We start from the raw sequence: 22,455 nt of genomic DNA, 5'->3' as shown, positions 1-22,455 counted from the left end.
TTTGAATGAGGAAGTGAATCAAATTCAACACAAGTTTTCAGATTTCTTTGGAATTTTCTTTCATTTATTAGAACTTTCTCTTTCCAGTATCTTTTTGGTCCTTCTTTCATCATCCCCAAGAGTATCAATGGTAACTTTTTTACTTTACATTTGATATAATTTCAAACTGAAGGGAAGTTTCAAGAATAGTACAAGATGTACTCATACAGCTAGATTTACCAGTTGGTTCAGCAGTGATTTAACTTTAGTGTGTTAATTAGAAAAGGAGCTCAAGAGAGTAACCAGGTATTTACTTTCTCTATGGACTATTTTATCTAATTCCAGGGAAAAAAATTGCTTTTGGAAGTTAGAGAAAAAAAGCTGAATGGATCTCTTACTACTAAAATTGTACAGGGACCCTGAACTAACCACTACAGTCTTGAACAGGCTTTATGGAGTACTGATTAGCAGTACAGGGACTGTGGGTAGACTTCTTAATGAGCCCACCGTGCTCACTGTGATATCACAGACTCTGAATCTACTGGGGCACCAACAATAAGCACCCCAGAAATGTCTTTTGAACTTTGCTTCCAGGACAAGCAGTCAGAAATATGATTTCATATGTTTACCAGTTATAGACTAGGTGAAATTCTTGAGTCTACGTAAAAAGCATTTTGTTTTCTATTTTAAGATAAAGTAATTTTTAAATAGCAAAGTTTTAACATTCTAGTTAATCATGCACTTTTAAAAGGTCAGGCACAGATTTTATTCCATGGATATTTAAATAAAAACCAGTAGTTAATAGAAAGAAATTCATTTCTGCAGATATAGTTTTATATCCCTTTATGAAATGTGGGAGAACGAAAAAGTTACGTATTTGAGAACCAATGAGAGGAAGACCTGGGTTATATACAGTGATGTCAGTTGGACATCATTTTCCTAATATAGAATACCTGCAGCTTGTAAAGCTGTTGAACAGCATCACCCATGTCAAAGGTAAAGCTAAAAGAAAGATCCAAAAATAGTCAGCTACCAAAAACGTATGTAGAGAACCCATGTGAAACTACAAGTATGTCTTTATGATTCAACAACAAATTTTAAAAGCAGCAATATTTTTCATTTTATGAGGAAGAAGAATTAACAAGGACAGCAGTATGTGCTTAAGAAATCCTGTTTCAAGTGTATGTACATATATGCAAATCACTGACTAATTGTGGTCAAAATACACATGTTTTTTCATGTATTATCTTAATAATATGGAACATAATACACTTCCTAACCAAAAACATTCATTATTTCAACATCTCCTTTATAGATAAATATATGTATAAATGGAGGGCAGATTTTGACACTGCCAGCTGCACCAAAGAGAAAGGGACTTTTTCTAGTAGTTATTATTCCATGTGATATTACTGCACTGAATATAGCTGGGGTTCCCAGCCACAAGGTGAAATTGGCCCTCAGAGACCGTTTCTCCAATTATCAGGAAAAGATCTGTCCAAAGGCATTTAAAAATGAAACCTGACCTACACTTCAACTTTACAGCAATGGCTTGCCTGCTCAAAAACAATGTATGACCTTTAAATCTTATATTATAAAATAGCTTTTTGAAAGTATAATGTATTTAGCTTTAATCTAATAATGTAAAGAAATGCAATCATTTCTTCACAAAAACCAGAGGAAAAAATAGAAAAAAGGTCCCGTTTTCATTACTTACAAATAAAACTACCAGACATAATAAATGAGAAGCTTTTTCACGAATTCTAATGGAAAATTTGATTTGGCTTTTAATATATATGTAAATAATGTCCTATCCAAAGTTTAAGAGATATAAAGGCGGTCCTAAGTATGAACTTTTAAATCTTCTTTCTCTCTTTTCTCCCTGTTCTTTGTGCATGAAAATACTCTAATATTTATACTGTACTTAGTACATATTTGTTTATTTCCTATATATTTATTTTATGTTTATTATGGGTAAATCAGTAGACAAGCATGGTATAGCAGTGAAAAGGCAGTAAATGTGAGGAGGCCTAGAAAGAATCAAGGATAACTTCAGAAAACTGTATAAGACTAATGAAAATACTAACCCCCAAAATGGTTTATTCACCCCACATGAATTTCGATTGGTCTTATGAGGTCTGTAAACCATTTGCAAAAATGGCTCATTAGTATACCAAATCAAATTTTTGACTATTAATTGAATTTCAAATATATATGTGAGTAGATTTCACTTCACCACTGTGGCTGCCATCTTCTTTGCCTGTAAACTGGGACTAAGAAACAGACCATCTTAGGGAACAACTGTAAAGATCAAATGAGATGCTGTGCATAAACATGCCTTTGGAAATTGTAAGGCACTCTGTAAATAAAGCACGTGGTGACTGTTGGACTGTCTCTGGAATGTCCAAAGAGGATTTGCCACCATTTGGATTTTTAAATGTTAGTGGCAACTTTTCAATGAAATAAATGAATGCACAAATGTTATACTATTTATCTTTAAGTAAAAGCACACACACATGCACACACACATACACACACACATACAGCATTGTGCTAGGGATTATGGCTTTAAAGGTGGGTGCACAGAAATAAACTCAGACATGGCAGGATCTATTGAGAAAAGCAGTACTGAATTTAATCACTTATTGTGGGTTATTTAGCAATGAAATGATATATACTAATCATATTAATTGTTACACTTAATGATGCAGTGAAAGGTAGCTAGGCGCTGGTAGGTGGATTTTGAGCCTATTTATAATCTTAATTAGAAATAAACATTTTCAAGAGGAGCAACTAGTGTTGGGATATGTGTTTATTAGAATCTTAGCCTATTTTAATTTAGCAGTATTTTCACATTCAGTTTCCCAACCTTGACACTGTCAGTGGTCATTTTCTTGGCCTTGCAATCCAGCAGGATGCTACCAAAAAGGAGGAGTTAATACCCAGAAGATGGTTCTTTCACTTACCAGATTTGTGACCTTGGGCAAGTGTATTAACCACTCTGAACCTCAGTTTCTTCATCCACAAAATGAGGCTTATGGGGCCTTATTCAGGGGATTAGTGTCAGAATTAAGTGAGATATTGATTAAAAATATAGAGAGATTCTTCTAAATTAAAATAAATCCAAACCATGAACCTTAGGTGGATACTAGTTCAAAGGCGGGGGTTGGGGGGGAAGGCTATAAAGACATTTGTAGGTCCATCCCGAAATTTTTAATATGAACTCAATTTTAGATGTTGTAAAGATACTGTGGTTACAAAGTAATCTTATTGTCAGTCTAAACTTGTAGAAGTACTTACAGGTAAAGTATCATGATGCATGCATCTTAGTTTCAAATGGTTGCGAGAAGGGGGAAAGTATGTACATGTACAGAGATTGAGAAATGGGGCAGGGGAGGTAAAGCAAATTGGAAAAATGTTAATTGTTGAATCTGGGTGGAGAGTATACGTGGTTCATTTTACCATCTGTTTAACTTTGGGATATTTGAAAATTTTCTAGATAAATGTTGAGCGGAAACAAAAGAATTCAGTGAGGTAATGTCACTAAAGCATATGGCTCCTATTAGAAACAGCTAATGCCAGTGGATATTTTGACTGTCAATATAGGTTGATTACCATCTTGTTACACTGGCTGCTGTCAGTGTGAAGAGCTCCCTGCACACAGCAGGTAAGCAGTGAGCACTTGCTGAAAAGAAAAGAAAAGAAATTAACATAAAGAACTGAAACCCTCTAAAAAGGATGTCTTGAATCCATCAGGGTCACATTCATTGAGGGTCCATTCATTGAGAGGAGGTGAGGTTCCCCTTTCTTGGGGACACCAAGCACCTAAAGAGGTTAGGCTTTTAAACCTAACTACCTGGATTCATATCTGTGATGGGAGCAGCAGGGTCACATTGGATAAGTTATTTAACTCCATGCCTCCATTCTTTGAACTGTAAAATGCAACATAAAAATACTGTTGTTCCTATCTCATAATATCATTGTGAGGATTAAATAAGACTGCACTTTAAATGGTGCCTTGCGCACCCAAATATTAGCTGTTATTATAATTATGTAGATAATAACCTCCTATTCCGTGTTCCATGATATGAGAGGTCCTGCCAATATTTATTCAGGATTGCTTCTTCATCAGTTAAACCAAATCTAAGGTGTTACACTTAGAACTTTCCTTAATTTTGTTCTGCCCATAATTTTCACTAAACAATCCCAAGTTACCTATTCTTGCTTTGGCTCCCTTTACAGATAATTCTGATAAAAGCAATGAAGTTTTTGACAAGTTTTTATTTCATTCTCAAACATCAGCAGGTTTTCTTGTATTAGTATAAATCTGATGTTTTATAATATAAAAGCTACTAATTCAGTTAGTGTAAATTGAATTAAATGTTTCAGGAATCTTTTTAGATCCTGTGATACCTGTATTACATGTGTCCTTAAATAAATTAAAAATGGGATTGTTGATGTCAGTGTTCCAGATTCTAAGAGAAATAGCATTATGTTTTAGGGCTTTGTGGGCTTCACTCTATACCCAAATTTTTAGCTTGGGCATTCTCTGAAAGTTGCCACTGCTGTGTTGTTATCTTAAGGATAATTAAAAAGTTATAGTACTTTGCTTTTACTTAAAGATAAATAGTATAACATTTGTGCATTCATTTATTTCATTGAAAAGTTGCCACTAACATTTAAAAATCCAAATGGTGGCAAATCCTCTTTGGACATTCCAGAGACAGTCCAACAGTCACCACGTGCTTTATTTACAGAGTGCCTTACAATTTCCAAAGGCATGTTTATGCACAGCATCTCATTTGATCCTTAACAGTTGTTCCCTAAGATGGTCTGTTTCTTAGTCCCAGTTTACAGGCAAAGAAGATGGCAGCCACAGTGGTGAAGTGAAATCTACTCAAAGTCATATGGAAATTATAGGTGCTTATGCCTTACAGACACATACCCACTCTGGCCATTTTTCTACATCCCTTCTCTGACTTCCTGTTTCCTCATCTGTATAGGGCTACCTGGGCTTTCAGTTTCATCTTCTTGCTTTTCCTGAGAGACTCAACACCATTTTTGCTTGGTTGACCATCCCACTCTGGACTCTGAGCCATCTATCAGGCAGCACCTAACAGTATTCACTCAGAACCCAAAATATAACATCAAGACATGAGGAGAGCAAGAGTCCTGGATACCTATAACCAGTCAAATAAAAGCAAGACACAAAACCCAGAGTAAACTGACAATGTGAGTTCCTTTTACTAAAGTACAGTGTATCAAAAGGAATTCTACTTCTGGTCCATTCAGACTGTGGAAAAGTTACTTGTCCTCTCTTAGCTTCAGATTCCTCACTAAAGAATGTTACTGTTACCCCTGGCCTTCAAGATTATGCTGACCATGAAAGAATACATGGGGAAGTATCGAACAGGATTCAGTCCTTAGCAACACTTTGATAAATATTTACAGTAGAGTTGGACTAAGCCTTATGGATGAAGAAATGCATAAATTTTAAATATGATTTACAACAGAGAATAGAAAATATATAACTCAATATTACAAATTAGATATCTTGATGTTAATTAAATACACAACTGCTTACATACTACAGTCTATTATCTAAAGAGGCATTTAAGATCATTCTACTAGAATTATCTTACCCTGAATTACAGCTGAATAAATCTCACAAAATATCTAATGTATCAGTAGTTTGGATAGTTGGCTAGCACACTACGTGTGCTAATTTAGCAGAAAAACTGAACTTCTAAATTTTATGAAGCAATGAGTGTATGGTAACACATGTCATGAGGCTCTACCAGAAAGAGAAGGAAGCAGGTAATGTTCTTGAGAAAATTTGAGAGGGCAGATTGGGTCAGGTTTGGGTGGGACATGTGAGCAGTGAACAGCCTGACCAGGAGTATAAAGGTTCTAAGAAAGATGGTGTAATACAGACCTTCATAACCTTGAGCCATGGATACTCAACATATTTGGAAGTCCTGGGGCTGATTCTCCATAGCTTTCTCCAAAGTGAATTTCTGTTTTGAGTACTGGGATAGCCCTTCTCTCCAAGAAGATAACTCTCCTAAAGCCTTATCTTATTCGGGAAATAAATTGTGAAGGGTATACTCACCAGTTGATTCTGGTAGGCAGTGACCGCCGTAAAAACTGTTTCTGGAAAGATGAATGTTCTGAATTCTTCAGACTTCAGATTAAGTAATGAGGCTGTGTGGTCTTTCTTCTTAATGATGTGCACCCGTGGCTGGTACTTATGCATTGAGTTCAAAATTATCTGCAGCAAAGAGTGGGAAGTACAGTACTGGATTTTAAGTACTTATAGTGCTAATAAACAGGCCAAATTACAATGAGGCAAAGAAAGAACCATAAAATCTACTGTGTCAAATGCAGTTTTAAGATTAGGATCTACCCTTTCCATTCTTCACGCAAATAATTTTCACATGATACTGCAGAGTATTGTGAATCACCTTTTACCAAACCAACTGTAAATAATACAGGTTGTTTCAAGTGTCCTTTCTAAAATGATAGAGGAAAAAGTCATCTGGAGGATGTTTATTTTTGAAAAAATGCTTTTTGTTTTTTAGTCTGGTTAGACCAAAGGCAGTATGTCTCTAAATTTTCTAAAGTAAGAAATTACATATTTGAGGAGGCTAGATTGTTATTTGGGGCAGTGGGGGGTGAGGGGTGGGTGGCAGATGGGACGGAGGGAATAAAACAATTTTAAAAGGCAGTGTGGTATAAGGTAGACCTTGGTTGGAATACTGAATCTGCTACTTTCTAGCTCTTTAATCTTGGGCCAAGTGATCTCACCTCTCTTACCTCATTTTCTTAAATGCAAGAACAGTATTAACTTCACAGGGGTTGTGGTGAGGATCAGACGCTGTAACCCTTGTAAATCACATAGCAAATAGGAAGTGCTTAGTAAACTGTATTATTATTGTCGTCGTCATCATTTCTGACAACTTCATTGATTACTGACTTCCAGTTACAAACTAAGTAAGAATGTTAGTGATGGATGTCTTCCATTCCATAGCTACTAAAAGTTGTCTAGTACTTAGAGATCAGAAATATACCCTGTTAACAGGCAGTATTTTTCATGTATCATTTAAATAAAATACAATAATTTACCATTATGAAATTTGAGCAACAAAACTTACTTTGAGATGTTAAAGATTTTCCACATCTCCCCCTGCCCCGCAACCCAGACAGCTACCTAAATCTACAAAATTGGGTATGTCTTTCCTGGGATAACAGGGCTTACAATGTATGCCCTTCACCCCAAGGGCCTAGCAGAGAGCTTGGCTCTCAGGGGAGGTGTCTGATACATGCTGTGGCAGGACGAGGGTCAATGGCATGCAGTGTTGTTGCTCTCTTGTTCTTTGGCTAACTTGGGTGTGGTGGGTGAGTGTTAACACTGGTTGACTTTAGCAGAGTTAAATACTAGTCACTGTGAGATAACCGATACAGAATCAGTCTCTTTCCATGTTGAGATACAAGGCAACAAAGTTACAGGGCATTAACTGGCATTGAATTTTTGAACATGCCATCTTTTTATGATCCCAGACCTGAATAGGAATTACTGAAACAAATGAGACGTTCAAATGAATCAAAAGAAACTTAAAAAAAAGTTATTTCTTTGTGTAATGCATTTATTCCAAGGAGTTCAAGATACCTATGCTCAGTCATAAAACTGGAATAAACTTGAAGTGACAGAAGTAAACATTTGCCTCCTAATCCTGATATAAGAAAAACCTGACCATTCATTATATGTTCTACTAAGAAGATAGAGTTTTCAAATCATACACACACACACACACACACACACTCACACACACACAATGGAAAAAAACCTAAGCTTTAAATAAGGTCCCCTCTTCCTTATACCACTCCCACATTAATTTCCTTTAGGAAAGGGTGTTGGACAGACTCAGACCGCAGACTGAGTCTCAGATCCCAGGGCTCCTTGAACCTCTGCTCAAGCTTTCATGGAGCTAAGAAACACTGATAAAAATGTAGACGTTGTTTCATCGAAGAAATAAATTCCTGGAAATAAGAAATTTTCCTGGAATGCATCTACAAAGGGGGCTTCTTTAGGACTGATTCAAAGAACTTGGCTAAACACCACAGGATCTAAAAATATTTCCTGGTACTTTTCAGAATACACTATTTCTGGTAACAAAGAGTTATATTAAATAATAAAATTTTAAAGCTAAAATGGATATTAGCAACCATGTAAGACTTAAACAATTTGTCAAGGTCTAATCTTAGCATAATCAGACTAGAACCCAGAGCTCCTGAAATATAGCTTAGTGCTATTCCCATCCATGAAGCTGATGCTAAAATTTAGGAAAACATATCAGTTCTGGACAACTGATCTCAAAATGAATTCTCAGGTCTTTCTGGAAAAACTCAAACAGTTCTTATAAAAGTTTCACATTGGAGAATACTAGAACCATAAAAAAATTTCATTTATCTCTGCAAAGATTTCAGTGGAGCCCAAGAAATTTTAATATGAATGACATTAAGAATGATCATGGGCCTACAGAAAATGTCTCTCAGATACTTCATAAATTTTAACCTGAAAAAAAAAATCTGTCAATGAAAACATCTGAAAGAAAGGACAATTCTGCCAACATCCTTGAAGGTAAAAAAAGTCAGTTATCTTTTCCAATACATCAAGTAACAGAAGCCTGTTAACCTACTTCCAACATCCCAACAGTGCCACCAGCAGAGTTGTTAGTTAACCTGGTTACTCTGACTTGGTCGAGATAAACAAGATCTCCTGTGGGCATATGGATGGTGGCAGTGCCTGAAGTGATTTACTTGGTTCCAGGTTCGATCAACCATTTGAAACCATGTCTAGAGCTCTCTCTTAACTATGTGTAACCGTCTTTTTTGAGAAAAGTTTTGAAACTCTTTTTCTGAATTGCATAAATCCAGTAAAAAACTAAAACCTTAAGTAACAGGAGCCTTAATAAAGGGGATAAGAGAGAGAATAATTATATCAGAATATCTAAGCCAAGGAAAGCAACTATGAAAATCCCAATGTGCTTTCTGGCAAATGAGGCAAAAAAAGAAACAGTATTCTCCTCATCAAAAAGAAGCATGCATGTCTGTCTGAAGTTTTCTTAGCATAAAATCTAAAACAGATTTTTTTAAATGTGAATCTTTATTTAAGAGCATGAAATAACAGCATAGATAGTTCCTTAAAAAGCAGTCTTAGCAAATATGGAAAAGCCTGTGTCAATGGCTATTTGTTCTATTAACTGTTGATAAGAGCTAAGAATTCCAATTTCTCTTTTCTTCAACATTTTAATGAACTCCTTACTGATGTAAAATCAAATTGTTTTGTTTTTAACTGCAAGACTTCATTGTGTTTTAATATTCATAAGGCTCTCTACAGAGGGGATATATAATGAGCTAACAGCACTTTCCCAAATTTATTTGTACATAAAATCCTTTTGCCCCATTGCATCGCACAAGAATGTATTCTATACAACACACTTTGGGAAACCCCCATAGGAGGTCTCAGCCCCATTCCCTTTATGCTGTGTTATCTGATATACCACTGATAGAAATTAGATGTTTAATCCAAGAATGGGCTGTAGTAACCTCCAAAATGCACATTCCCTTTGTTTAGTTGGTGCAGGTGTTAAAGCAGTTGCAGAAGTAGGAATCCATGGTGCCAGAGGTCCCTGACCCTCTTGCATAGAAATGGCATACAGCATCTCTGTAAATGACCTCTTGACAATAGCAGTCAAGGTTCCCTGTAGAACATATTAATGTTCTCATAGAATGACTCAGAGCTGGAGGGTGGGAGGGGGAAAGGGAGAGAGGAAGAGACATCAAGGGAGGAAGCTTTATGTGGTTTCTCCATTCCATCCCAGGGAATCCGCATAGTCCAAGCACTGTACTCACATGGCCATGTTGATCCAGTTCATTGTTGGTGAGTTTCACCTTTTCAAAAGACACCATCTGTTTAAGTAGCTGCTCACCAGTAAAAGGAGAGTCTGGATGTACATACAGCCTAAGAAAATTATGAGAGAATTTTATTGAGACTTTAAAAAAAAAATGTTTGGGTTATAAATATTCTGATTCTAAAGAGACACAAAAATCTCATATAAAGTGAATTTTATTTGCCTCGTATAATCTCAAATTTAGTAATACAGCAATACCAAAATAATGCTGAAACATCTAAATGTGTTTCTTTGTGTACCAATGATTTAAAAGGGGTAATACTAATGGTAGTATATATATGTCAATCCTAATCTCCCAATTTGTCCCACAGGAAGCTCAGCTCAGTGCTCTGAGACGACCTAGATGGGTGGGATGGGGGCAGGTGGGAGGGAGGTCCAAGAGGGAGGGGATATATGTATACATATAGCTGATGCCCTTCATTGTACAGCAGAAGCTAACGCAACATTATAAAGCAATTATAGTCCAATTATAAATAAATAAATAAATAAAATGTACTTAATACATTTGCTGTTATTTGCTGAACAAGCCATTTTTTTAAAGGTGGGTTTTTCCCATCAACCTAATCAACTACTAGTCTGCTTCTGTCAAATATAAAATCCTATTGTTGTAGATATTTTCAAAAGAAAGACTAGGTTATAACTAATTGCAAAATGAATTCCTAGTATAAGCACTGCTAAAAAGCAATGAAGACAAAGAATTTAAAAGAGGAAACAATTCTAGAGAATCTATTCATTTAAACTTGAAGGTGATTCAATTTAAAGTTCATGCTCTTTATAAACAAGACAGAATAATTTTAATACAGTGACCTGGGGAACTTTTAATAGTCCACAGATCACATAGTCTGTTTGCTTCTCCCGGTACTTTAAATATTACTACTTTCATCATCACCTAGTTAAGTGCTCACTAAGGAGAGTGAAAACAAGTTGGGTAAAAAGGCTTTGATGGGAAAAAATATACTTATCAAGGATTTATCGTTTATTGATCAGCTGCTATGTTCAAGGCAATCTTTTACTCACTGACAGTTAAATGCAGGTCATTTGTTTTGCCTGCAAGCTTCACACTAAGTACAACTCTTTGTAAATCAATCCTAGTATCCACTCAACATAAGCGTTTCTGAAGTCAGGTATGTCATAGAACTAATGATAGAGGAAGGAAATATCCTTGATTTAATGGGATAAATTCCTTTATCCATGCAATGGGTTATTTATATCTATATTTTGTGTAGAATATTTATAACTATCATTAAACAAATATTATGGTTGGGGCAAAGACAAGGAAAAATTAAAAACATATTCATGTAAAGAACAAGAAGTCTATGCCGTGGTTTGTCACACAGAGGACTAAGAATAGAAGAATTGGGTGCACGTGCTGCAACTCACAAAGCCCACAAGAAGCAAAGCACAAAACAGGCTGACAGCACTAAAGATTCTTACCAGACCCATACAAGAACTTAGGTGTTTGTCTGCCTGTTTGTTTGATTTTTTTTTTAAGGAGTGCTCAAAATTGCCTTTCAATTGAAGTATTCTTTGATGACACAACCATAATAGCTTTTCAAGTGTCACCCCTCCAAGGCTATAACTTTATAGGTACAGTTGTTTTACTAATCAGCACCATATCCTACCCACTCCTCCAGAAAGGTTCAAAAATATTTAAAGTCCTAGAAGTTGATGAGATGGTCCCTCTTTAAGTATGAGTTCACCACATATGATAACATTAATAAAGATTAATTTATTTAAATATCGACTACTTTTTTAAAAAAAGGAAATGTCCTATATGAAAATATAACATTACTTAGGTCATATATAATGTCTTTTCCATTACTATGATCAAATGATATTGTCAAGCATCATTTCTTCTGATAAGGAACAGCTGACTGATAAACTTCAGTCTAAAATAAAGTGCTTCAAAGAACTAGAACTGCAAGGAATTTCTACCATCAGTTCAAAAATGATCACCTCCCAAGTTCTTCACCTTTCCCATATGGAGCTAGAAAATATAGCACTATGTCTTTTAATAATAATAAAGAACAGTTGCTTATATGATCTAGAATATTTCTGTCCTATAATACACAAAACATTTCAATCTAATATCAATATAAGTAAGCTGAACTAGTATGAATGAAAAAGCATACAGGAAGCCCCCGCTTCTCTCAAGTCCTCTGGGACTTAAAATTCCAGCAATAGCTTAAACATGCTTCAGTTAAGATAGTGTATTGGTACATGCTTTCCTTTTCCAGCCAGAACAGATTAGTAACATAAACAAGGCATGTCATATTTCCAACTGGCCTGCACCAGTTCCCCATACCTTCAGATAGGAGGAAAATGTATGCTAAATAAGAGTGATTAACTTCTTAAAGGAAAGACTTAGAGAAAAAAAAGAAAAGGGGTTTGCTTGTAAAAATGGTTAGGAATCTGCTAAAATACTTCTCTCATTCTCTCTTCTTTCTTCCTCTCTCTCCCCCCTTTAAAAAAATTGTAAATTTTGGAAAGAACCTCTAGAGTAATGTGAACTGGCTAGTTAATAGTAAATAGTAGAGAACACTAATTATATTCATTTAAATATCTATTGTAAATTTGTAAATCTTGCTCCTTTTTTTTAAAAAAAATCAGTGACATTTAAAAAAAAATTTTAGTCCTAAAAATTATTTAATATGTTATTTAATATATCAATTTGGAAGGGCTGGGAAGATCTCCTTCCTAGTCTCTTGTGGGAATGGAAAACTTGGAGAGGCTTCTTTTAATCTCTTCTCTAGTGTATTTAATATACTGTAAGTTCAATAATATGATCAACCACTAAGAAAGCTTAATATTCCATTTGAACTGTATGTGTAAACTGTGTTGGTTCTGTGCCTTGACTTAGACTCCAGACTAGATACTAACAAAGAACCATACTTTGAACTATAACTTCAGAGTTCCTAAACCTGTACATTTAAATAAATTCTTAGCTATGATATGAACTTCCAATCAATTATAAAAATTACTTAGTCATAAAACAACTTTAAAGCTGTAAGGCTTGGTTTTAGAACCCTAAATGTAAAGTCAGCTAAGATTCATTGTTTGTATTAAAGTATGCAGTTAGAGTCCTGTTCTTAAACTGTTAGTATTCACGTAAGTAAGAACTTGCTGGGTTTTTTCCCCCAGAATGCTCATTTGGGCAGTAGTAATAAAGGTTTGCATGTAATTTTTAAAACGGAGTTCTCCTGGAAAAACATTACCATTGAATAGCACAAAAACGAACATGTTTTGTTTGGGTCATTACCTAATATATTGAGTAATTTCTCAGTAAAAGAATATTTTTTTAACATCTTTATTGGAGTATAATTGCTTTACAATGGTATGTTAGTTTCTGCTTTATAACAAAGTGAATCAGCTATATATATATATATATATACACACACACACACACATATATCCCCATATCTCCTCCCTCTTGCGTCTCCCTCCTACTCTCCCTATCCCACCCCTTTAGGTGGTCACAAAGCACCGAACTGATCTCCCTGTGCTATGTGGCTGCTTCCCACTAGCTATCTATTTTACATTTGGTAGTGTTTATAAGTCCATGCCACTCTCTCACTTCGTTCCAGCTTACTCTTCCCCCTCCCCGTGTCCTCAAGTCCCTTCTCTACATCTGAGTCTTTATTCCTGTCCTGCCCCTAGGTTCTTCAGAACCTTTTTTTTTTTTTAGATTCCACATATATGTGTTAGCATACAGTATACAATGGAATATTACTCAGCCATAAAATGAAATGAAATTGAGTTATTTGTAGTGAGGTGGATGGACCTTAATATTCATACAGAGTGAAGTAAGTCAGAAAGAGAAAAACAAATTCAGTAGAAGAATATTAACTTGATGTCGAATTACATTTATCCACTAATTATAATGAGGGAAAAAAAGAGTTTGTTTTTCTTACTTAAAAATCTCTGAGCCTTTTACTGGTCAAAAACAACCACATTTTACCAATATGGTATTTACTATGAAGTTATAACCACGTTATAACAAATATTTACTGTAAGCAACTACTACTTTACTAAAATGCACACTTCTGAAAAGGATTTTAGGGCAGCCACTTCATCAGTAGTTTTATTCTGTTTGGTGTTAGCCAAATAGAAATGATGGATGCCATATGAAATGGGGCCAGATTTCTAATAAATATTCCAATTGAAATTTAAGAAAAACTTTGAAATGAATTATGATGAAAGATAAAATTAAAGGCAGTGTTCTGCATACAAACTCTTGCCTTTCTCAGAGACGAACCCATATTTTGTGTAGTTAATCCTGGAGTGTCTGGGCTTGGAAAGCTCTCTTACCAGAACTCACAGCTTTAAAAACAGACCTGCTTAAAATTCAAACAACCAGGGCAGGAGACAGTCTGCCAGCAAGGTTAATACACATTTTGCTTGGCTGGAAAATCTGGAGGCACAAACCTGGCTGGCAGCGGAGGGTCTGCCTTGCCAGCCACCAGCCAGGAGGACCGGTGGTAGGCATAGCGGTACCTCTTGTTGTCCACAGGGACGATGTCCATCAGGACTATGTACTTGGCCTCAGAATCCACGCCGGAAAAGGACACACGAATGGTAGGAAACATCCTCCTGACACAGTGAGACAAAGAGAATCACCCGAATTAGAGAGGGAGGAAAAGGGTCCGCCTTCCCTCCCTACCCAGCCCCCAAATTCTTTGTGTTTCCTGTAAAGCCATTCAGAGATGTGAATACGGAGACTGACCTTCTCCGGAGCCTAGATAATCTTAAGTGTCATCTCTGTAGGAGTCCTCATTAATACCCAAAGGTCTGCAATTAGGGAAAATCCTGTGCTAAATCATCAAGCCCATTAGGCTCCCAGACCAAAGTCTCCAGAGCAGACAGAGTCCTATAACCTCCTTGCCTTCCAGGGAGAAAACTCACTCTTGCCTCAGTAGAAAGCCAGAGCAGGGTTCTCAGGTTGGGTTTCGTTTCGGGAGACTCTGGGCGGTGTGTCCCAGAGTCCTGAGAGCTGGAGCAGTCAGGCGCCAAGGGGCCACCGACCCCCGGAGCCTTAGCCCCAGTCCCAGGAGCAGCCTGCACCTGGGACTTCCTGCCTGCCCTGAGTCAGCCCACTGCGGCGCCAAGGGGCCCCCTGCACCAGAGCTCCTTCCTACCGGGAGTGTGGTCGTTTCAAATTTCATTCTTCCTCCCAGGTTTTCATTTTAGTTTTTAATGGGAGCCTCTGCAAATTGAGGCTGATAAAAGGGAAGCCGCCTGCCTCCCTCACAGCACCCAGCAGCCCGCCCTGTACCCCGGCATGAGCTGAGTTCCTGCTTCCCTCCAGATGCCGACCCTGCACCCAGAAGCCATCCCAGGCTGCAGGGGGCCAGAGATCCCAGTCCCATGCCCTTAGGGCAGGGGTGGGGCTTCCCACTGCCAGATCCCAAGAAAGCAAATGCCTGGACATCTGTCTCAGCAGCTCTTTCCAAAAGCAAGTCTGCCGAAAGAAACCCTCCTTGAGCGAAGCTTCCTCTTGGAGCTCAGGACCAGTAGAGTTTCACCCAGTTCCTGGAAACTCCCTCTGCCACCCAGGGCACTATTCCCTTCTCCCCACTCCTCACTCGACAAGCCCCCCTACAACCTGCCAGACTTGGTGATGATCATCTCCGTGCCCAGCTCGTGGAATTTGTCCCAGAGCTCCTTGGTCTCCAGGCTGCAGGCAATTTTGGCCATTTCCTCGCTGGGGATGATGGGGGTGGTGGGGATCAGCGGCTCAGTGCACAGAGAGGAGGAAGATGGGCTGCTGTTGCCCGCGACGCTGCCACCAAACTCCCCGTGAGCGTCTAGGCTGGTCAGCTCGCCCAGGGGCTGAGCGCAGGACGACTTCTCGACAAATTGTTCTGCAGGCAAAGAGAATTGAGAATGACAGCTAATTCTGTCAAGCAAAGATACAGAAAGGAGAACAGCACAATTTCAAGGTTCCTGGATTTGACTTTGGAAAAGTTACGCACAGAATCTCCAGAAGGACAGCAATAACTCATCACTATACAAATTAAGCCTGAAATTCCTGTGAAGTGACATGGCTCCTGCTTGCTTACGGAACCAAATGAGTGAGTTTTAGAACCATGGTTTGTTACCACCATTACTGAAACCCACTTTGGAGAATAGAAATGCGAGGAGTGGATAAAGAGAAAGGCATGATCATAAAGAATTAAAAGCAAGTAGTCCTGTTGTTATCCCTCCCATGTTCTAGACTTCACAGCTTGTGGGCTCTAGTGCCAGTTCTTCCTCATTGACAAAGAGGACACTTTTCTGCAGGGAGATCAAGGGAGTGAAGAAATCAGCACCATCCTCATTTTGAGCGGAACTTCCCTTCCCTCTTGGAGTCACCTCCCCATAAGAAAAAGTGAAAAAGGGGTGTTGGGGGGGTTAAAAAATTGTCACTTCACTTCTCTGCCTGGCTCCCAGTTTCCTAGGCTTTCAGATATTACATTAGGGCATTTTTATAATTTCCCTCCCAGCCTGAGATCTTATGAAAGACTAGCATATTTATTGCTTGTTAAATCACAGGAGTACAATCTCTGGGCCAATTTTTTGGACCGGGCTTGAAACAAGTACTTGAGGGATGATATGTGTATTTCTCTCTCTCTCAAGAACGTTTTGGAAGTGCGCAAAAGAACGCCAAACCCAGAAGAGCAGAGTATTGAAGTAGGAAGAACAGTTTGCCATCTACCATCAAGCTGAAACACCACTGCCTACGAACCAAACACTCTCCCCCACAGATGATAAGGGCCTGGGACTACACCAGTCACTTTGATGGAATACAGGGGGAGCTCTGTAATTGTCCCAATTATCTTGCATCCTTTAAAAAAGAAACTACTTGAATCCGCAATGTGAAACTGAACTTCAAACAACTCTAAGTGCCCTCAAGGAATTGAAACAAGTTTTTTATATATATATATGCACACACATACATACACACACACACATATAATGTTTTATTTCTCACATTTCTCTTTTGACTTGGGGCAGGCAAGCAGGAAGTAGAGAATTTTTACCTTCTTTTCTCTTAGAATAATAATCCAACTCATGGAAGCATTTTAAATTAAGAATAACCAAATTATCTTATCCTTCTGTTTTCAAACTCAAAGAGAACCATGCCATGGCAAAATCATATTTTTTACTAATGTTTTCAGAAACACATTCACATAACATCTTTATAGGGAATTAACAAGTAGCCTTAGAAATTTTCTGACAATTGAAAAACGCAAATGCTGTAAGCTCCAGACTAACCAGTGGGTCAGGGTTGGGAAGTGGAGGAAGAAGAAAATGATACAGAAATGCTCTAACACAATGTTATATGTCAATTATATCTCAATCTAAAAAAAAATTAATGATCTAGTCGTCTGAGGTGGTTCTTCTGAGTAGATTTAACGTGTTTAAATGAGCAGTAATGAGACACTTGTGACTTCCACCCTACAGTTTCTTCAGCATCTCGCTAGTGTTTCATTCTCTCTTAACAGGTATTTCACATGCCCGAGTCCTTGGCTTACAGCTGCTAATTGTGCTCTGTTGAACTGGCCCCTGAAAGGGACTAGAATGCCTTCTGACAATTGAAAAACGGTTCTGGTTCTTTTTGGAGCCGGTCTCAAAAGCCCCAGGGGAGGGAGGATGCTCACTTTACAGACTGGGGTGAGGGTGGAGGTACCGTGAGCTGTGAATGGTTTTATAGTTTAGAATTCAGAGGAGGGTGGGTTTTTTCTCAGGAAAGTAGAGAAGGAAAGCAATGTTGTAATGACAGTGGAGCTGAAGCTGGCATGTTTCCCAGTCTACTGTCTGTACTTCTGTCAGGAATTTTAACCTGAAATCCTCTTTTCCTGCTAGCTACCAAATTATAATGGGGGCATTTATAAAGAATTCAGAGGCCCCCTAAATAGGAGCGGATAATGTTGGGAAGTGCCACAAACGTAACTTTGAAATTGGTGTGAATTTTTTTCTAAACAGTTGGAGTTTGTCTGATTGGTTGTTTCCATTTCTTTGGCAGGTTTAGATTTACACAGGAGGATAGGTGGGAAGAACCAGGGAAAGGGAGTGAAAACCTTGGAGGAGACTTTTTGACATGTTTTCTGGAGATCTTCCGGTTTCCTTTTCCTTGGTTCTAAGTTGCTGCAGGGATTTTAGTTCTCTCTTCTCTCTCTGCCCAGGCCCCTTATTTTTCATCTCTAACATTTCATCTTTTATATTATTATCGTTGTTTCAAGGTGTGAGATGTTAAAATGTTGAGAAGGACAGGGAGAAGGAAGAAAAAAATTGACTAGAGTTTAAAAGGTTTTAAAAATATTACCCTAAGTTCGCTATTTGATGCTTTCCACAGTTTTAGGGCTACCAGATGATCAGGGTGTGGAATAATTATTACCCAGGGACCCAAGAGGTGATGATGAGAACACTTCTTTCTCCCTCAGTTGTAAACCCTCAGTTGTAAAGGGACTTAAAACACTTATCTCCAGCAGTTTCTTTCCCACACAATTCACTCGTGGTAAGGGGAATATAGTCCCTTTTTTCCCTTTACTCTGAGAGTAGTGTCTTCTATAAATGGTAAAGGTTGTTAAATAAACAGTATAGCTAAAAGTTGAGGAATCTGGGAAATGGTAACTGGCTAATGTTTTTGCCAACCTCCACTGAAAATGACGGCAGTTATGAAATGATGTCTTACAGATAAGTCTAGAGCTTCTGTGAAGAAAATGGTTCATGCGGGGACAACTGGCTTATTCTACAGCACTTGACAGCTGACTTTGTGTAGTCTATTCAAGTCGGGGGAAAACAAAATTAAACTAGTTTCTTGTGAAGTCAGAGTCTCCTTGGTTTCAAATGCACAAGCAGGTGTTACACGCATCGTAAATCCTGTTGAGTCATTAAAAGGGGTTTTATTATTATTTATCCCCTAAATGTTTTTATCCCAACAAAGTTACACACACCGGATGTCCGACTTGACATAAGGATTCTAGAAAAATAGGTAGGGAAAGCGACTAGCGATATACGTACGAGATAGGAAACCGGTTGCATTTAACAGACTGTGAAGTCCCCAAAGAATTCGGGCCTAAGAGAAAAAAAAATCTCCCACCCGCAACGTATAGTCTGTGGCCTGAGGGTCAGAGCTGCCGCGAGCCGGGAAAGGTGGCCACCCTCGAGAGCCTCCTGAAGCTAGGGAACGGAGGGACAGACAAATGTGCAGCACTCCCATGCCTGCGCACCCCGACGGTCTAGCACGCGACTTACCCAGTGGTTTGATAGTGTTCTCCGTAGCTTCCTTCTCTTTGGAGCCGCCGCTCGACATCAGCGCGGCGATGGAGAAGGCGTTGGCCCTGGAGGAAAGCTGGGGCTTGGGCGACGCCGTGAACTCCATGGCCCCTAGTGCGCGGTCCTGGCCAGGGACCTGGCCTGCTGAACTGCCGTCCAGCTTCCCCAAGAGAGACAGAGACTGAAACACAGCGGAAAGTTTCCAAGTGCAATCACAGGGGAGTCGGGGACTCTAGATGAGTCAGCCCCAACCTCCCGAGAGCTCCACACCGGCCTCTCCTTTCCCCCACCGCAAGAGCCTCGAGCCGCAGAGACTTCAAACTAGCCGGAGAGGACCAACCACGGTCTCAGCTAGGTGTGCAAGCACCGGGACGCTCCGTAGGACCACAGGCTGTGCCTCCGGAAGCTGGAGACAAGCATCAGCTGCGCGAAGCCTAGGGGTCCTGCAGCACCCGCTCCACGTCTTTCCTCCCTCCCCACTCTGGGGACAGTCGGAGCGGCCGAGCGCAGCTAAAATGGGGTGGTTGCCTGGGAGCGGGAGCGTAGCCGTGCGAGCGCGGAGGGGCGCGGAGGACACTGCGCCCGGGCGTTCGCCGCCCTGCGCCTTAATTTGCTGGCAGCTGCGATCCCCGCGGCCCGCAGCCAGTCAGCGCCGCCACACGTCACCGCTTCCTGATTCCGCCGCCGGGGGCGGGGCCGCGGGGTCGGGTGGGGAGGGCGCGCCCGGGGCGCGGCGTCCGCGTGGCCTCGCTCAGCAGACCGCTGGAGCATGGTACCCGTTCGGGGAATGGGGTGACACCACCAGGTTGGCGCAGCGACCGCGGACACAGCCCGCCTGGTCTCGCAGTCCTGGAGTGAGAAGGAGGTGATCGCTGTCGGGAGGGGGCATTTTGGTCGCGTCCTAAGACCTGGGATCTCAGGAACGTAGACCAGAGGAAGCCTCGGGGAGTTTTTCCTCCTTCCATTCTTTTTCTTACTGGTGCTCAAAGTTGCAAAAGAAAGTTAGAAAGCGCTAAGTAGGGCAGAAACCGACGCCGTAGAGCTGGCGCCAATGGGCCAGAGCCCATTCGCCGGGCAGCACCCAGGGCTGGATACCTACACTCGTTGGGCTCCAAAATCTGGCTGCTAGACAGTGGGGCTGGAGAGATGTAGCCCTGCAAAAGATAAGCTAAGTGAGGGCTGTGAGCATTTGACAAAGGATGATCTCAGAACCACGGCTTCTTCTGCACACCGGTGCGCCTCTCATTCAGGGTTCCGGTTCTCGAAAGGGACTCTCGAAAATTGGGCCTTGATCGAGGGGCAGACGCCGTGCCGGGGGCGGGGGGGCGCGGCACCCTGCTGGGACCACGCGACGCGCAGTTGGAGAGTGCGAGCCTCACAGCTCCCGGGCTTGGGGGACACGGAACCTTCAGCCTTCACAAACTCAGTTACGACCTGGACTTCCCACGGCCTATGGGGGTCGTCTTGCTGGCCTTGTTCAGCTTGAATAACTTAAATTCTCCGAATTCGCAGGGTAATCCGCTTCACTCGGAGCCGTGTAAACTTAGGCTGACATACACACTCAAGCTGTACATGTAAATATTTGCGCTCCTTTCCAGTCAGTCGGTTTGGCGATTAGGAGCCTCTTGGTGGGTCTTGAAAGGAAAAAAAAGAAAGAAAGAAAGAAAGGAAAGCAGCTCCCATTTCCCACCAATGTTTTTCTCTCTCGACGGCACACATTCCCCACCCCCTGAACTAAACTTATGGGGAAAAAAACCTGAAAGTCAAAAGTTGAAATCGTCCATGAAAGTAACATGATGACAGCTGGGGGACTCGTGATTTCAGCCTGTCTTGTCACCGTGTATCAATAGTTTCTAACAATGTACTGCATGAGAGTGACTAAGGAACATTCTGATATTAGTCTCAATGTACAGAGAGTGTATGTAAGTTAGGGGAAAATTTGTAAAACTATAGACTTTTGTGCTGGAAGGGATTTTCGCCGTCTTCCAGCCCAGGTCCATTTGCTTTAGAGTGAGAAACCGGGTCTGGCTGGCAGGGTGGTGCATCTTCCCTAAAATCGGCCCAGCCAGCTAGAGGCGCAGACCTGCGCTCCAGGCGAAGATTTTGATCACACCCGGGCCCTGCAGCTGTGCCTGGGCTATTCACGGGAGATCCACAGTAGAGTAACGCCGGCTGAGAATGCTTTCAGATTAAACTTTGGTAAGAATAGAGGCTAAACCACTGCATGCGCCTACAGATTCTTTTCTGTTCTTGAGTCTTTGGTCCTTTGCTGTTTTTGGACAGCCCAGACCCTTGGGTTAATAAAGCTTCCACCCCAACACACACCCTATCTCAGTCAATGCAACAGTGACATTTCCCTTGTTTGAACGTAAGGCGCAAGCTTGTCCCTGTCCCTTCTCACTGTTTGGCCAGGAAGGGAGATTTCTGTCATGAGGTTTTGGGGGGGGCATGAGGTGGGTGGTTGTTTGTTTTGGGTGAGTGATGTCATAGTCTAGAACTTTATGCTTCAACTGGGCATCGAAGATCTTATTTGCTGGTTTCAGTTTTCATATGAGGAAACTTCACATCTTAATTATCTTAACGGTTCAGGCTGGAATTTGAATAATTTCATGACAGGGACATTTTTAGAAAAATTGGCGGAGCAAGGGGAAAAATGATTTGCCCCCGATCAGTTTCCACTTTTCCAATTGCCCACGCAGCCTTAGCCCAATTCTGGGTCTCTGGTGGGCAGCGAACTTTGACTGTTCATCCTACTGCAGGCAAAATAGAAAGCTAAGCTAGCGCGCGCGGAGGCAGGCGGCACACCACAGGAATTGAAAGGACTACTTTAAACAAATTCGGGCTCTAGAGGTGAGCCGTTTGGGGATCCCTAAGAAGTGATGCATCTCGTTGGTGTTGAAACCGCGGCAATAAAATGTATACTACAACATAATTATCAGGGGCACACTGTCCCTTCTCTTAGATTTATTGCCTCTGCAAATCAATACCGTGCTGTAAAAACGGGGAACCAGTGCTTGGCAGAGAGGTGCCGTCACAGGGTGATTCAAAGCCCACCCGAAGAGGAGATCGCCCAGTTCTGAGGTCCCTTCAAAACCCAGGTGTTAGCGCGGGTTAACAAGTAAAGCCACCGAGGGGGTTGGAACAAAGCAATCACATTAACACTTCCCTGCAGGCCCTTCTCAGGCTGACTTTAGGAGGGCGGGGGCGACTCTTGGACACCGGAAAGTGCCTTGCACTTGGAGAA

The 22,455-nt window shown here is 40.4% G+C and overlaps 1 protein-coding gene across 1 annotated transcript in view; it reads right to left on the bottom strand.

Moving 5' to 3' along the window:
• The window catches only part of TBX20 (T-box transcription factor 20), a 51,767-nt gene extending 32,061 nt beyond the window's left edge, over positions 1-19,706 (bottom strand). The window contains exons 1-5 of the mRNA XM_004269910.3: positions 19,191-19,706; positions 15,556-15,814; positions 14,379-14,543; positions 9,895-10,003; positions 6,092-6,250 (exon numbers count right to left, since the gene is read on the bottom strand). Of these exons, the coding sequence (XP_004269958.1) occupies positions 6,092-6,250; positions 9,895-10,003; positions 14,379-14,543; positions 15,556-15,814; positions 19,191-19,317 (819 nt within the window). The 5' untranslated portion in view covers positions 19,318-19,706. The remainder of the gene's footprint in view (positions 1-6,091; positions 6,251-9,894; positions 10,004-14,378; positions 14,544-15,555; positions 15,815-19,190) is intronic.
• Between the last annotated feature and the right edge of the window lie 2,749 nt (positions 19,707-22,455).

The sequence above is a fragment of the Orcinus orca genome, chromosome 9 (genome assembly GCF_937001465.1).
Source record: "Orcinus orca chromosome 9, mOrcOrc1.1, whole genome shotgun sequence".
NCBI lineage: Eukaryota > Metazoa > Chordata > Mammalia > Artiodactyla > Delphinidae > Orcinus > Orcinus orca.
Note: the sequence above shows the minus strand (reverse complement) of the source record. Positions and strands in the feature narration are given on the sequence as shown.